Here is an 18,788-nt window from a genome sequence, read left to right as displayed (position 1 = left end):
AATACAATATTTTGATATTATCAATTTTTCTTAAAAAATAATGGACTTACGACAATTTTTGTAAAATACTTTTTATAGAAAATATCAAAATATATAATTTAGGTTCTTAAATTTTTTTCTAAGTAGGTACAATAGTTTCTGAATTAAAGAAAATAATAAGAAAACCACCCCCTTTTGTCATATTCAACCCCGATGTGGCACCATAAGAGGCTGAGAGAGACTTTCTAATTTTTCCAAAATTACTTACTCATGTAACTGAACAAATTTAAGGAGTATTGTCAAAAAAAAAAAAAATCATGTTAATAAAACATAAAGACCACCCTAATGTGCACTGTGCAGCCAAGATATAAGCCAACGCCAACGCAACTGAATGAAATATCTTAATAATTCTTATATTGGTATTAGTAATTTAAAATTGTAGTTGTAGAATTTCTATAATTATTATTCGTCTTTTTTCTTATTTTAAAGCGTAGGTACCTACCTACTATCTGTAAAATTTATTATTACAATAATTATATCATATTTTATAACGAGGATTTCGAATTGTTCTGCATCCCTTATGTACCTACTATTGGTTTATTCGACTTTTTTTTTTGTATATAGTATTTAAATTCTTTCAAAACTTTATGGACACATTTTTTCAATAAATAATTGAACATTTCATACGATGACGAAATAGCGTGTGTATTATCAATTATCATATATATGGTTTTATACGGCGACTAATGATAATATTTTACCCGCGACATTTTAATAGGTGTATTGATATAAATTATAATAAAAAGTAATAATTTATAACAATGATTTTGTTATAAAACTTCTCTATAAACTAAATTTTATGTATTTCTATTTGATGCCAAAATTACTAAATTTGTGGGTGTACTGACTCTGGAGTATGCCACATAAAATTGTCTATGTGAAAAAGAGTCAAAAATGTAATCTATAGGCTCACGGCTTATAAGTGCTTACTCATCGATGAACTCGTATATAAGTAAATAATTTACACGTAAAATTTTGTCGATTTTAACCTCTTAAAATCAAAATGAAAATATCATAATTTAACATTAAAATCTCATTAAATAAAAATGTTGAAAATTTCTTTCTTAGTGCACGGTGAAATTATAATATATCCACAACATTTCAAGTAATTCAAGTTGATAACTTTACTAATAGCTGGTACGGCTCTGCTTTAATTATAAATCAGTCACTGAGGATAGTATCGTTTATATAAACAGATACTGTCTTCAGTCTTGGGTAGGTACTAGGTACAATATGACTGCAAGAGACACTACAAAATCCTTCAAAGTCGGTTTAATATATTATGCGCGTTCGTACGTTGGCTATTCCCATTCGATTGATTGGTACCTAACGTACACAATAAACATCACGATGACACGTGTGTTGGACGTCGTTGCTATTTGTTTCGTAAAATTACCAACGATTTATTACTTCTTAACCTAATACGTATATGCTGTAGATGTTTTAAATATTTTGTGATTATTTTTATTTTATTTATCCCTCCATTTAAAAATCCTTCATAGTATGATTTATAGCAGTAGAATATAATAGGTATAATGAATAATGATTCACGTTAAGTATTGTTTAAAAGAGCACATCGAATAATTTACTCGATTCTCATAACATTTATTTATCATGAATATATTTATAAATATATCATGCAAAATATTACGATCGATAACAAAATCACTGAAGCATTGACATAAACCTTTTCCAGTGTCCAGTGAACCACTAAATGGTCAATCTTCGAAAATTTTGAAAAACTAAGAACTCCGAGGTTTAATAACTAAGCGATATTATAGTTCAATGCCAATCATCAACATAATACATCTTTCGTGATGGTGATTCAATTGAGCTCGATGTCATATTGGAGCAACCGATTACGAACCCATCTTCTACATATTGCCAATCACCATCGTTGGCCGTTGCAGTAGGTATCTGATAATCCTAAAGAAGGACCGTTCAAACAGGATGTGGCGAGCCTCGAGTTCGTTTACTTCTAAGATGTTTTTCACTGCTGAACTTTGCATTAAACGATTTAAACGCGACGCCTGAGAAAATCGAGGTAGAGTGCACCACTACGCAAATTTTGGCAGATGTTTCCAGTACCAAAGCAAGCGCAGGGACCGATACTGTGATGTACACTATTAAAAATAAAGGCCGTTCTTTAGGAAGCGTACAAAAAGTTTCTGCACCGTATATGTAGTTGCGTATAACGTGGTCGGCCACATAAAATAGCTTTTTGAATTGCAGGTACTAAGATATTTTATGAAAATAAAACGAACGGAACGGAATATACGTACATAGTTAAGTACAGTTTAATAAATTGTACGAGTGTTTTTTTTCTAGATTGAATTTGAAATTACTACAACTTTATTGTTAATCATTTCCGATGAAAAGCGACGATTGAAGATTGTACAGGCGACAGGCCATATTATATTGTACTATGTAGTATGTTGTAACATAATTATTAATTAGATTTTAAACAATAACTAATAAGTAATTCGTTCCAAAAACAAATCGCATATATTTATAAGTAGTTTATTTTAATATTAATTCGTGTATTTTTATACTAGCTGTTATTGACTCGTAAATTACATTTTTTGTTATACTGGAAAAATTACTTTTTAAATAATTTGTTATATTTATATAATATAAAGGATAATTTTTGATAGGTTACTTTCGTTACTTTTCGTTTTTTCCAACAATATTCCAGGAAACCCAGTCAGACGCCTCAAACGGAAATGGCCCAGAGATCTCATAAATATCTAATTTAAATACTTAGCTAAATATTACTCATGCCAATCATGTTTAGGTATTTCTAATGTGAAACACCTTTCTCGTTTTTCACCGTTCTTTTTTATATTATATTTCGTCCAAATGATTTACTTATTGTACACCAATGTATAGATTGTAAATAAATAATAAATGAGTTTTTTTTTTTTTTTAAAAAAAAAAGGTTACTTTTTTAATGTTTACTAATTAATGAAAAAGAGTGATTATGAAAAATCAGAAATCTATATGTAGATATTTAAAACAAGAATAGTCCATAATTAATTTCTCTAGAATATTAAGAGTCTAAATCGTATTTGCCCTTTATCGTTCATTTTTATAATATTAATAATTATTATTTAATTATATTTTACATTCAAAATTTTTGTTTTTATTAATTATATCTTTAACTGATTTACCAACCAAAAGGTTTTTGTTATTTCTTTTTATTTTGAGTCCATATTATACTAATTTGGTGTGATTTTCCTTCTGCTGGCTTACTTCTACAAAGTACAATTTTCAACACATACATTTAACTTACAGTTATTATCTTTGAATAGCATTTATTTTTAGGTGATTAAATGAATGTGATTTCCACAATAAACTGTCCATTATTATTTATACATTTTAATAAGAGCATAGGTTTATTTTGTTGATTTAAGAAAATACAAAAATGAAAAGTACAATTACTAAAAACTATTCTGTAGCTTATAATAATATTTATATCTTAAGTTAGTGTATTGATATAAACACTATTCATTTTAATATTAAAATAAAATCTTAAAGCTTAAAATTTTACATAAGTTTGTTAAGGTACATATAGATTACAAATATCTTCATAAATATTAACGCCATTATGTTCTTTTCTTAAAACAATCTTTTGAAACCCAAGTGGATCTTCCTCGTCAAACTCCTAGTATTAAAAAAAAATGATTACTATTTTAATATTGACAATTGAGTACTAAATAATTTATTTAAAGTATTGATAACTTGTTAAAAAAAAACTCTACATATGGTCTTAATTTTTTTTAAATGTGATAAAAGATCAAAATTGTTTATTAGGAGCGAGTTGGGCGAATAGAAAAGATTAAGAATAAAAAATATGAACTACATATTAACTATTAAGACAAAAAAATAAATATAAATTTAATCTACTATTAGTAAAAATTAGTATGTTTATGAGCTTAAAAACAATTATCTTGTGTGAATTATAATATTATGTAATTTATAATATATATATATTATAAGTATTCATCTAATTATAAAAAATATAGTTTGAAAAACATGATTCTAAGAAAAAAAACTAATGCCCAATGAAGATAATGTTGGTCCAGTAGGATACTAGTAAAAATCTCAATAGTCACATTAATACTTAAGTTTTATAATAAAAGCATAAACAATAAACAATCATAATATAATTAATTTCTAGTTCAAAATATTTAACAGAGAAGGCTGAAATAAATCATATAATTATAATATTATAAAACTAACTAACAAAAATAATCAATTAAAAATAACTTACCGCAATCAATGGAACTTTTAATTGAATTAATTCATTGAAATATTTAAGAACTTCAATTTTATTTATAGGTGTTGTTATGTTTAAACCAATTTTAATCACAGACTGTGGTAACTATAAAGTTAAAATTTAAGAATTAGACGATTAAATATATATTACATATAAAAATGATATACTTAAAAAAAACATACATGTCTAAATCTATATGGTAACAGAAAAATGTTGTTTGCTTTTACATACTCTTTATCACCATAATCAATATAGTATACAGAATAAGTTGTATCATTAACTTTTTTAGAAATAGTTGCACGTACAAATTTATTCTTAGATGGAGATTTTACACCAACCTTCTCACCAATTTTTGGAGTCTTTTTTTGATACGCACCTAAATACATAGAACAAAAGAATAATTTAACAAGACATTTTATTATTGATTATTATTTAAATAATTTATTATTAAATATTCATTAAAAAAACAAAATGTAAATTATTTAGAGTTCAATTAGTTTTAATTAATTTTTTAAATATGTTTTTAAGAATACCAAAAAATTAAAACTGAAATGTAAAGTAATAAATTAATTTTAGATACTCTCAATTAGAATATATCAGTTTTAAATTCTTAGTTTTATAAATGTGTTAATTTTACAATATTCTTTTTTCAGAATTTAAATTTTTTGGAATACAATAAAAATGATTCAGAAGTTTTTTTAACTTATACATTGGGAATTTAAAATAAACATGTTTATTTTCATTAGTTTTTGTTAATTAGCACTTTTTTATAGACATTTTGCACAATATTCATAAATTAAAATATTACAATTAAATTTTCATTATTTTTTAGAAAGGAAACTTTTATTTTCCAAACTTTCTTGTTATACTAAACGCATAAAATAATTTTATTTATATTCACTTTTCAAATTGACATAAAACTGATTAACTTCTGTAATTAAATCATTATAATATTTAGTTAATTCAGGTGTGTTAATCCGGATATAAATTTGATTTATAGAACAAAAATAAGTAATTAATACTATAGTCCCATTTTTTAACAAGTCATTATACTTCAAATAGTCTTTTATTTTTGACTCAAATCCTGAAAAAATGCATCAAAATGTTTATTAAAAATACAAAAAATAATTATAATCAATCATACCTTCATTATTTGACAAATTAAGACTTGATAATTTATTTTGTAAAAATTCTTTTATATCTAAATAAATATCCTTATTATCTGATTTTCGTCTTAATATAGCTTTGTTTGATCCACTAGAATCACTTTTATCCAACTCCTAAATATATATAATTTTAATCAAAAATGTATAATTGTATGTACAAACATTCAAACTAAGTTAACTTAAAATTGAAAATACCACAACAATTGTTTTCAGGTTTCTTCCAAGAATTTGCCATTAAAACACAATGTTAAAAATTTATATTTAACTTAAATGTTTGATAGATAACTACAAGTTGCAATTTCATTGACTTTGGTATATTAATATGTTACTCATATGTATTATTAATAGAAATACTATACTGGGAGTCGGAAATCACGATAATACATCATATATATATACTATATAGGTCCTACTTCATAAAATCACCTACTAACAATTATTAATATATTTTTTTTTTTTAAGCTGAAATATACAATCTATATAAGATGACATAAATATATAATATGATAAGAGACATTAGCATGAGTATACACTATTATTTTATTCAACAAGTATTAAATTCTGTTTATACTTGAATTTTTTTTTTTTTTTATCATAATTTTGTACTGGAATTTAAGAAATACATGTTTCAATGTAATATTTTTACATATTATATACTTTTATTTTTACTTTTCTTGGAGAACTGATTTTTTATCGGTTTTTTTCAATTTTGAGTTAACCTAGTTTGACTTTATTATATTTAAAAAGTAAAATTTAATATTTACTAACTATGAATAATGGTTGTAAATACAATTGTTCGTAATACATTTTTAAATACTTTAACTGCATAGTATTATTCAATGGAATATTTTTCAAATCTACTCTATGTGCTAAACAAGGAACCTAAAAAAATATTTTAAGTATAAAACAAGATACAACATTTATTTATATTTTAATTTTATTATAATAGTGAATAAATTAATTGTCATTGTAAATAATATTTTATAAAAAATAATAAAATAATAACTTACATTTCTAGCTTCTTCTAGTAAAAAAAATATATTATTTGAGTTAACATATTCTTTACAGCCAATATCAATAAAAAAACAAAAATAATAATTTGGATTCTTATCTAATATTATAGCTCTGTGTGTTTCATAGTAATACAGTGAAGTAGCTGCAACCATATCTCCAATAATTGCATTTTTTTTTATTTTTAAATTTTCCTCTGTAATACAAACGTAAAAATAAATAATAAAAACATTTGTTAATATTTAATTCCATTAATTCATAGCTTCTAGTGATAATGATAACTAATTCAACTAGCAATAAATAAAATTAAATACATACTTACTACTTATGGAGAGTATAATGTTAAATTTTTTAAAATTAATATGAATATAAAAAAATTTAAAAATATATTTTTGACTAAACATAATTAATATTTCTAAATTATAGTTTTTTGTATGAAAATAATTTTTATTAGTTTTATTTACATGTTTATAAAATAATCCAGAGTAAACTGTTTAATGCGGAATATTATGGGCCCAACAAAAATTCTACTTTAAGCAGTTTTCCGCTATATTAAATCAAACGGAAAAATTTAGGATTATAAATTTGTAGTATCAATTTTTCACATTACAAAATTAGTTTATAACATTTATAATTTTTATGTTTTGGTTAGAGACTAATTATAAACTTAATTTATTATTTTACTACAAAATTATTAATAACTTATACATATTATATTAGTATGAAAGTTGTGAATTAAATTTAAACATTTAGCTTTTCCAAAAATCATATAATTTTTTTATTATGACACTGTTGTTGCTATTTTTTCAATATTACATGTATTTGAATGGACATCATTTTGTATGTACAAACGAACTGTTAAATGTAAGACTGTTGGTGCATAACTATTTCACAGCTATACATTATACATACGGGATAAGTTTGTATCGCAGATATAATAACCAAAAATACAAATTACCTAACTAATATATGTATAGTGCAATTTTATCTTAATTATTGTTTCACGGTATACCTACATACTCATATCAACATAACGCATGTCATATTTTCGGCTTATGTGAGATTTCCTATGAATGGAAATTGAATATTTATGGTCAATAATAAAATTCAAGAACTTAATTAAAATCTATAGAATTCAACTGTATTACAATGTAATTAGCCGAATGTCTAAATTACTCAATAAAAAATTCAAACTATGTTTTTTGTCCATACATTATTTGAAGACGTAAAAAAGTTTTTATTAATAAAATGATAAATGCATTATATATACATTTTTTTATTTATCATTTTTAGTAACAATATTCTATGTTTAAAAAATATATATTTAATTTATAATTGTTAAAATTAACAATTAAAAAATATAAAACAATATATAATATAATAAAGCTGTCTATAGGTATATAGTTGACCCAGCAAACGTTGATTTGCTATATAAATAGAGTGTTTATTACTCTGTAATTTGTGCGTGTGCGATTTGAATAAATATATATTAAACAATCTATTGTTTATATTAATTGTATTTTTTATCACTGTAAATTTTACCTAACAATATTAGGCATGCACAGACTTCAGAGTTAGATATGGTTAAATTCAATCTAAACCCCCCCTCCCGTCATACAAGAAAAATTATCTACATGGGCAACCAGTAAATCTTTAATCGAGTAAATATCTATGATTTTTATTTATTTTGCTGTCGATTTTGTAAGGCTAAAACGCCTTATTACCTTCTTAGGTACCAATAATATCCACCCACATAAAAAAAAAAAAAAATGGTTCTAGTGAGGCTAAAGCCCAATCAGCTCTACTTGTGCGCACACCTAGGCTAACAATGCATGATATGTCACCCGTTAAACCTATGACAACTATAATAATTATGAGTTCATTATTATTCAAGATATTTCTTAGTATTACTATGAAATAATAATTAATTACATATACTTAAGAAAATAATCAAAAAAAAAATAAATAGTCTTACTTTTTTTATAATAGGCGTAAAACTGTTTCATTTCATTAGAATATTTTTTTTTTTCGTCATAACTTCTAATAAATACAAAATCAATATTTGTACCATAGCAAAATTCAACTAATGATCCGTTTTTAAATATATTATGTACAGACGTGTATGAGTCAGTTATTAAATCTATAGAAGTAGGCACATAAAACATTTATTAAAAATGCAAATTTTTCAACTAATATTCTTACCACTAAAATGAGATTCTTTAATTATTGATGAATCATCAATGTTAGTTATATTGACATCATATTTATTTTGGTCACTTTTAAAGATTTCATTAATAAGAACTGGTTGATTATTTTGATCTATATATTTCTTTTGTTTTAAAATTTAATAATTAATATTTTAGTTGTATAAGCAGCTATTATAATACAGACAAAATAGATAAATAAAGAATTATCATGGTTTTAAGTTAACAATTTTGTATTATTTTTGTCTGTGTATATTGAAAAAAAAATACATATATATATATTTATTGATAATTAATTAATAATATTATTTTTATTTTAAATTGTTAATAAAATTATTATATACATATTATTTTAGCATTTACCAACATCATAAATAATTAATATAACCATGATAACCATAATTTATCTTATGACAATATTTACTTACCAATGACAAACATTTAGGCTTATAACTAATAAATTTTGAAAATATATTATTTAAGCCATACAAATTTATATTACTTAACAAAGTTTTCAAAAAATTATTTTTTTCTTTATTTAACACCTTAAATAAAAAATAATATATTATTTAAATCATTGAAAAAGTTATAACATTTATAATTTATAACTCATACATACAAACTAATTTAAATAAAAAATAATTACCGCTTTTAAGTCATTTGAAAATTCAACATATTTATGTTCAACACCTAAAATAGATAAGTATATTACACATGTATTTATAAATATATAATGTAATGCATTTTTTTATTAAACATAATTCTAAAATATATCATAAGTTAAAAAATAAAACAAATAATTTATCTTAAATTGTATTTAATATTTTGATTGTTTTACCTTGTTCTTTGAGTTCTTTTATGCAAATCAAAAAGTTATTAACCTTGTTTAATTCTTGCAGACTATTACATTTAGATTTTTTAACTGTACTACAAACAAAATTGAAAATTAAAATTATAACAGATTTTTTTTCTTTTTATGTATAACCAAACTTTAAATTGTAGTTTACCATTTGTTCTTAGCACTAATAACTAAAGGATAAGAACTTTTTATATTTATTTCTTCATAAGACTTCTTCAAATATAACTCATTAACCATTTCTATTGGTTTGGTATTTACTACAACATAGCCTTTATGAAGTTCCTAAATTAAACAAGAATTTTCATTAATTAATAACATTAATACCAAAATTAAAAATTATAGAGAATATTAATGAATTTAATTTTATTGTGTAACTTACACTTTGTAATAATAAAGGTTGAATATAAAATTGTATAGATGAAAGAGAAGGAATTCCATTAACAGGTTTAATTGCAAGACACTGTAAATAAATAAATATTATTATGTTACTTTATCATGAATAATATGTTTTATTGATTAACTAAGACATATTTTTGATATTGTATTCAAATTGTTCAATATTTCATGGTAAATTAACAATCATTTTTTTTTCATTGTTAAATTATTTAACTAATTAATAAAAATATTAAAAATTTAATTTCTAAAGATTTTGCATGAAATTCTCTTATAATCTTTATATTAGGTAATTCTACTATTAATTCTTAATCTCTTTTGTAAGTTATATTACATTAAGTACTAAACCATATTTTTATGACATTTTCATTACAGAGTCTTTATAATGTGAAGATTTTTTTTTGTAATCTTTAAGATTAATTATTTTTATAATTTAATTTAGATGTCATTTAAAAATGTCAATTTTGTAATAACTGTCAACTGATGACATTAATTAATGTATTTTATTTATAATTTGATATTACAAGTTAACTACAGCTTACAACTTATTTACAGAATCCAAAATTTACTTATTATTGTTTATTTTAATATTTTATAAGCTAAATTTGGATAATATTTCAACTTGAGAGTAAATTATTTTTATTGTTGAATAAAGCGATTCACACAAACATGTTGTTCCAAAATTTGATATTAATTTAAATGCTAAGTTTTTATAAAAACTCATTTTGATATTTTAAAACAGGAACATATTTCCTAATTGCTAATATAGTGACAAATTGTTTTTAAGCTGTTAAGACCTTAATTTTTTAAAACTTTAAGAATTTTATTTAAGATCAGCTTTCTTGTTACAATAACATATTTAACTTACACTTTCAATGACATTAACTAAAAATAGAATTTATAAAAATCCAAATATGGACTTTAAACTTTGAGTACATAGTACCTTATCATCACAATTAACTTGTGTTTTTAACTCTATCAAACACTGCTTTATTTTTTTTTTGAATTTGAAAAGTTATTAAAATTATTAATTTATTTTTTTTTATCACAGTCTATTTGTCTATTTAAACAATAAAATAATGTAAGTATTAGAATTTGTTAGATAATTCATAATCTAATAAAAACAAAATAATATTGATATAGTAGGTACAGGTTAGATCAAATGATATAAAATGTAAACATTTTGGCTCTTGATATACAATATTATATATATTCTGATATTCATGTAGCCTGCGATCATATTCATATTAGTTATCCCTGTTATATTTTATTTATTTAAATATATAACATTTCAACATGCATTTATTACTAAATAAAAAATGTATTTCATGTTTTAGATAGGAGTGATAAATGTATAGGCTATATAATGTTTATTTATTTTACTTTTTTTTGTGCTTACATTTTATGTATTAAATGCATCAATTATCAATTTTGAGGGGACATTTTCTATGAAATATTTGATAGAAATTTATATCTTTATGTATTATTTGTTAATTATTTTTTTTTTAACAATGATATTTTTGATAAATTTGAGAAGTTGAAATGTTGGTTATAACTGTTGGTATAACTATAATTTACTAACCACAATATACTTTTTTTATTTTTACTTATCTATTTTAAATGTATAAATTAAGCTATGTAATTTTCTACTTGTGCTTTTACTTTATTTAACAAATAGTTTACATTAGTTCATATTATTTACTTATTATTCTGCAATAATATTAAGACTTTTTGATTTTTCAATATTCTAAAACAATCCTTCAAACCTTATTTTATAAAAATTTCACTTACTAAAGGATCATATTTATAACTATTTGGAAGTTTATATAAATCACATAATTGTTTTTTGATAATAGTTCCAGAATCAATTAATTCAACAGCTGTGTTTTTAACCAAAAACTCATTATAACTTAACATTCTACCTCTGCACCTAAAATACATTAATTAAATTTAGTTATAATTGAAAAGATGCTGCCACCACCAACATACATTATTACTGTCTTATAAATGTACAACATGGTAAATGTTAAGTTAACAATGGTCCATTTTATTCTAATTAATTTTAAAATGAGAGTGAATTAACCTATTAGAAAATTTAAAGGTATGGTTATTATTTAGAATATCTCAAATGCTTTTAATGATATTTTGATTTTGAAGTAATTAATTATCACTTTAAAATTTACAAAAAATATATAGTTTTAAATTCCATACTAAAAGTACAAAGTTAATAAAAAAAAAATGCTCATAACTTTTTTTAAAAATAAAGTATCGATAATAGCTTAATAAACTTACCTTAAAATTTATGATAGGTCAATTCACTCCAATTATAAAAATAATAGAATGAAATAAGTAATGGTGAACATGATATTTACAATACTGTATAACTTAAGACTGAGACAAAACAGTTAATTTAATTTCCATTAACAATTATGGCCAAAAAATAATTGAAAATTCTCAAAATATCTCCAATCTGAGCATTTAAAATTATATGAATAATAATTTAGGTATAATAAATAATATTATAAATAAACATAAATTATACTTAAATTATTTTTACTATTTCCATGACAAATAGGGCAAAAATAAAAATATTAAAAAATAATTAAATCATTTCTTATGATACATTTTTTTTTTTTTTGTTAGAGAACTATTATAAATTATTATGTTTATATCATGATGAATATTTAATATTTAATTAATTATTTAGTTTCATATCTATTAATTTATTAAATATATGCAAACTAAATATGCATATTTATACTATATTATAACTACTTACATTCTTACACAAAATACTATGTAATATAAATTTGGTTTTTGTTACATACTTTTAAATGAAGTTTTAAAAAAATATAAAAATACTTAGGTACTACTTATAAGTATAAATTCGTTTAAAATTCAAGTTATGTTAGAAGTTAAATATGTGTTAATTACTACTAACCATAATCCTTCGATTTCTACTGCAACTAATCCCATCAATTGATATGTGTTAACTTTTTCAAATGTATAACTATTTAATGCCATTTTATGTATGTCATTACAACGTTGTAAATATTTTTCATTTGTAGTTATTATGTAAATTCCATTGTCTGATTTATAACCAGGCATTAAAAAAACCTAGTAGAAATTAAAATATGACATTAAGCATTTTAATATATGAGTTATTAATTTTATTAATCATATAAAAATTACCAACTTAAAAAATAGTATACATTAATGACACAAATTCTTAAATATAATTTTAACTAATACTTTTTACCTTCTTAATAAATAACTTAACACAATGGAAAATAAATAAATCTTAATTTTATTTATTTAGAGTGTAAACCTCATCACCCCTACCTCATTTGTAAATTTTTAATATATAGGTTTGAAATTTTATAATCTTACAATTGGCCATTCTTTTTATTTGGCTGAGAAGACAAAATTTACATGAAAATTATTTATTAAAAATTTATGAAAAAAAAAAAAAATATATATAAAAACTATATAACTTTTAGATATATTAATATATAATATTTATAATAAATGAAAAATAATAATCAGAGCTTTTTTTTATGAAATTAATATCTATTATATTCAGTATCCACCATGTTGATTACTAAATATTTACTTAATCAATATCAATTGAAAACTAGCCAGACATCTAGTTTTAAAAATTACATTTCAATAATGTTTTATTTAATTCATTATAACATATTACAATTCTTAATATTTAACTAAGAAAAATTTTATATACAATTTTTTTAGCAAGTAAAAAATAATAACATTTTTATGCTCTTAACCCCTACATTTTTTTGTCTTCTGGACACCATCTAAATGAACATAATTACATATTAACAAAAGACATATTGTAATATACAAGAATTTAAAATAAATATTACTATACATTTTTTATTTAAAAAATTTTTTTCAAACATACTAATAAAATACATTTACCAGAAAATAAATGGAATTTATTACATTTTTAGTATAAAACAAGTTTAAGTTTGTAAATTATTGTACTATATTGTTAAAAATACACAAAAAGTATCATATTGAATGTCTAAATTATTATTACTTACTGAAGTCCAAGAGTCTGAAGGCATAAATGATAAAACTTGTTGTGAGGAAAGGCCCATACTCCCAACTCTAAGTAAAAAATAAATTTTAAATTTAATATTTTATATTGGGTGTAGGTATTTATTTTGAAACAACACCATATAATTTATTAATAATAAATCATTACTAGAATTGGAAATAACATAAATATATAAGTATAGGTAATGATTGGCATAACTAGGGGATGCAATCCTAAAATAAGAACATTTTTCTATTTAGATTAGACTATTTTAAGGTAAATAATATCATTAACAAAAATATTTTGTACTGAACTGTATATTATTGAAAAAAATAAATACCCTATATAATGTTCCTTGCTATCAGTGGTCTCTTAAATTTTTATGCACCCCCAAAAATTTTAGTTTAGTTACTTCTATCCAGGTACCTATGTAGTTAACCTATGTTAATAATTATTTTATAAGCATAAAATTTAATGAGGCAACAGAAAATGTTTATAACCAGTAGGGGTTTATCATGAGTGCAAAATACAAAAGTATTTTATTTACTCTTACTTAGGTACATCAATATTATAAATGAGCAATTGTATCAAAAACAGAAACATATGTACAAAATCAGATAATTTTATTGGAATTAATTTTATTAGAATTGCATATGAAATAAAAATTGAATCGTACATATAAAAATAACATATTAAATAGTAATTTTGTTTGAAAGCATTTTTCTTTTTTTGCAAAATTATTTTATTTTAAATACCTATTAGGTATGCTTGATCATTTTCATACATTGAATTGTAACTTGCAGTACCTATTTCAAAGAATAATTCTTTATTAAATTAAACAATTTGGAAAATGAATACAATTCTTTATGTAATAATTATACCACCTAGAAAGAATGGCAGAGAACTGTATAATAAACAATTTTTTTACTTTAATATACATTGAGTTGTCATGTAAATAGTATAACACAAATTCTATTCATAAAATAGATATAATAAAACTATTTTTTTTTAACGTTGCTTTTCAGTAATAAAAGGTATTGTCCCTACTAGTCTTTTGGCAAGCATCAACAGCATTTAACACATCACGCAATGTATAATACACCACTATAAATAAGACACGAAACATTACAATGTATAAGTAGACTAGTAAACCATCGATATTACCCATAAAGGCAAGTATATAACAATATACTATGCATTTATATAAAATAAACACGTTAATTAAGTATTACAATTATACTATACTATCATGTATTACCTCGTGTGTAGTGTGTACTCGATTTAATGACAATAACAAAATTATGACAGAAATAAATTCAAACCTTAAAAGTTGAAATACATCAACAAATAATAAAATATACAATAAACAGAAATTAAAAAAATTTTGAAATACATGATCGTCAAGATCACGATTAAATCTGAAGCCTAAGCATTAAATACTAAGTAATAACGGTTATAATAAAGTTCTACTACCTTATGGGTTATAGTGCCAAACAGCCAACTGACAAAATCCGTGAATAGTAGAAGTGATTATGTATTATGTAATAGACATTTACTCTTAAACGGAAGTGGAACTGTGAAAATGCAACACGCCAACTAGTAACTTTCAAAACAAAAAACTCTGCAACCATCAGTCAATACGAAATACAAGACTGAACGGTAACACACGTGTTTTAACTAGAACAATAATATTATAATAATTAAATGATATGACGTTCATAAATCATAGTCTATATTAGTAAATATTTGGTAGTAAGTTGGTACTACGAATTAAGATACATATATATGTATATTATCTAATTAGTAATCTACTGTTTTGGACAGTAGGACTACTAAGTACCAGGTAGTAGGTAGTTAAAACTGTTAAAGTCATAAATTTATAACCAATAACCAATGAATAATATATAACAATAAACAAATGTCACAATTTTATTATTGTCACATGACACATGTCACATACCTATTATGAAAATTGCATTTAATATTTAAATGTGACAATAAATTTGATTATAAAAAAAAAAAATGAAACAAAATTTAGTATAAATATGCATTTCAATTAGATTCAAGTTCCTATAGATTGTATTCAAATATAATGGTATAAAGCCAACTATTTTAAAAATATGTATATAAATAATATATATATATATTATATGTGTGTGTTAAAGGCAATGTGATATTACAAATAGATATCTATAATAACTCAAAATCAACTACCTATTAAATTTCTTTGTACCTATGCATTGTATTCACAGATACCTCTTCCAAATCAAAAACCAGCACTGGATCAACCATTTCCACTACCAACTGAACGAGAAGTATCTACTATAGGTACATTATACATGACTCAACATAAGTCAAAACTCAAAACTCAGAAGGAGATTGCAAATTTTGAGTTTATCCATCATAAAAATTAAAAAATATAAATATTTATGTATGTCGTAAAACATTTTTGCAAAACCTACTTGAAAATTTTTAATTGTTATGGAATGTAAAATAAATATAAATGTTACGAAAAGGATGGTGTTGGAAATATGATGATTTATCACAAAAGGATATGGATCATGGAACAAGGAATAAGGATGTTAAAATTAAAATACTTATCATCCATGATTAACTTGCTTGGAGAGAGGTATTAAAATAAGAAGCATTCCATACAAGTGAAAGTATGAATCCAAAACTAAAAAGCTTTGTGGGTAAAAGTAAATGTTTTTCTTCATGATCAAGATTACGGAATCTGATGGGATATAAACTACCTTTTGACAGATATGATTGGATAGTAGATCGCTGTGGTAAAAAATTACGATATGTTATTCATTATTACAGTGCAGATAATTCACCAAATAAATATCAATTGGCTATTTTGGATGCAAGGCCAGCACTAGATTTATTTGAAGTTTGAAGCGTTAAGGGATTGAATATTGATCATTGATCAAAAATAAATATATATTTTTTTTAATCAAAATTAAAACTTCTTTAAACTTTAAAAATTAATCTTTAACGTTCCAATTTTAGGCAGCTTATTAGAGATGGCGATTTAAAGCTGAAATGGAAAGAAGTATTGACGTATTGTCAATAAAATGGATGAATTAAGAAATAATGATAAAAAGGTGAAAATAAATTCTTCATTTTTTTTTTTTTTTTATTGTTTAATGTTTACAGTGGGTTTCATGAGTAAAAGTAAACTTTTTTAATCCTAATAAGATTTCAAGATTAAAAACAAAACTGTAGTCTGTAAGTATACCTAGTATTTTATACATATACATCACTTGGGTATTTTGTTGTTGTTTATTTTTTTTAATTTAATGATGTTGCTGACTAAATACTTTTAATGAAAAACATACTACATGTCTTACAAAGCTAACTTTGTTCTATGTAATAATCATACAGCCAATATTATAATTAAGTAATTAACTATAATATTAATTTCAAATTAGAGCAATTGTATTGTTTTTATGTATATAATTTTATTTTATATCAGTGAGTTGAAAAAATATACATAAATAGTTGACATTTTATATTTTTTAAATTAAGCTTCTCTCAATGCACTACTTTTCATTTTCCATTTATTTTTTTCTAAATATTAAATAAAACAAAATAATTGGAGTAGAAATATTAATTTATGACCTATAACTATTAAGTATTTTATTTATTTATTCATTTTCTATTTAAGGCAATTCAAGTATTATATTTTTGAAATAAAAGTCAAAAATTATATATCAAATTGATTTACATCATGTTTATCTACCTTTGGTATCATTTAATCTTCTATAATTTTTTTAATATAAAATATTAAATGATTGCATCATTTTATAAATTACTAATTTGTTACAGTAAAATATACATTAAAATAATGAAGAAAATAACTTTATTCTAAATAATTAAAAATTATATATTAATAATTGTAAACAATGTTTTAAATAATCACTGACAACTGTCAGTTACTCCAGTGGAAATTTCCATAAAATGCTGTAAGTGAATTCAGCTTTCTATTAATAATATTCTGCCGAATTTCCACTTTTCCAAAACTACTTTCCGAATACATACACTGAAAAATTATAATATAAAGTTTAGTTTATACTTAACACCATAGATCATGTGTTTTACTTCAAATATATTTGTAGTTTTTGGCATATGAAATGCTATGTTAGGCGCTATAGTTTTAACAATGTCAAAAATACTGAAACCTTTTCCAAAATGATCAGGGCACATAGACTCTATACTATAGCTTTTATTAATTGAATATTTTGGATCTCCTCATGGTGGTGACATGAATACTACATCGGCTTTTAACTTTAGACAAATTAAAAACAAGTCACCAACTATAAATTCAATTTTATCAGCAACACCATATATATCAGCATTATGATGTGCTCATTGTTTCTTAATTGTATCAATGTCAACTGTTATAACTAAATATAAATAATTTTATTAAAATTTATACTTATTATATTAAATTGTACTAATTATACTATTTTTGCATGTTGTTGCTAGTTGGATTATATTTCCGCCTGCTCCTCAAAAAAGATCCAACACAATTTTATTTTTACAACATTTTGCTTTATGACAACTTAATATTTCTGGACACATTGAGTAAAAGCTTTCTGTAAAATAAAATATGGTTTAAAATTTAACACATTCTCTGCTTACCAATAAATGTCTTCTGAGTTATAGGGTATATCTAAATATAAATGTGTGTACCTTAACTTTACCCATTTATTTCTAAATTATTTAATTATTTTTGTTAGGTATTATAATACTTACATGTATATTATTTAGA

At 22.6% G+C, this 18,788-nt stretch overlaps 1 protein-coding gene and 2 pseudogenes across 1 annotated transcript; 1 reads left to right on the top strand and 2 right to left on the bottom strand.

Moving 5' to 3' along the window:
* Positions 1 to 3,499: 3,499 nt before the first annotated feature.
* LOC112595166 lies at positions 3,500 to 15,724 on the bottom strand. Its single transcript, XM_025340279.1, has 18 exons — positions 15,485 to 15,724; positions 14,016 to 14,082; positions 12,893 to 13,068; positions 11,743 to 11,881; positions 9,938 to 10,018; positions 9,707 to 9,840; positions 9,538 to 9,626; positions 9,346 to 9,389; positions 9,128 to 9,244; positions 8,698 to 8,824; positions 8,471 to 8,635; positions 6,495 to 6,691; positions 6,253 to 6,366; positions 5,463 to 5,598; positions 5,220 to 5,402; positions 4,501 to 4,694; positions 4,313 to 4,423; positions 3,500 to 3,703 (listed from the first exon to the last, which is right to left on the bottom strand). The coding sequence occupies exons 2-18, from the start codon at positions 14,070 to 14,072 to the stop codon at positions 3,599 to 3,601; spliced, it is 2,169 nt and encodes a 722-aa protein (XP_025196064.1). The 5' UTR covers positions 14,073 to 14,082; positions 15,485 to 15,724; the 3' UTR covers positions 3,500 to 3,598.
* Positions 15,725 to 16,518: 794 nt separating this feature from the next.
* On the top strand, positions 16,519 to 17,112 carry LOC112599183 (annotated as a pseudogene).
* Positions 17,113 to 17,537: 425 nt separating this feature from the next.
* On the bottom strand, positions 17,538 to 18,424 carry LOC112599173 (annotated as a pseudogene).
* Between the last annotated feature and the right edge of the window lie 364 nt (positions 18,425 to 18,788).

The sequence above is a fragment of the Melanaphis sacchari genome, unplaced genomic scaffold, assembly GCF_002803265.2.
Source record: "Melanaphis sacchari strain LSU unplaced genomic scaffold, SCAv2.0 Contig0_pilon_pilon, whole genome shotgun sequence".
NCBI classification, from domain to species: domain Eukaryota; kingdom Metazoa; phylum Arthropoda; class Insecta; order Hemiptera; family Aphididae; genus Melanaphis; species Melanaphis sacchari.
Note: the sequence above shows the minus strand (reverse complement) of the source record. Positions and strands in the feature narration are given on the sequence as shown.

What these genes read in the sequence shown, in the direction of transcription:
- LOC112595166 (XM_025340279.1), bottom strand. Translation starts at nt 14,072, where the DNA reads ATGGGCCTTTCCTCACAACAAGTTTTATCATTTATGCCTTCAGACTCT. An exon ending in TAATTTGTCAAATAATGAAG is followed by an intron (nt 5,403 to 5,462) that starts GTATGATTGATT and finishes GCATTTTTTCAG; the next exon opens with GATTTGAGTCAAAAATAAAA. An exon ending in TACCATATAGATTTAGACAT is followed by an intron (nt 4,424 to 4,500) that starts GTATGTTTTTTT and finishes TTAACTTTATAG; the next exon opens with TTACCACAGTCTGTGATTAA.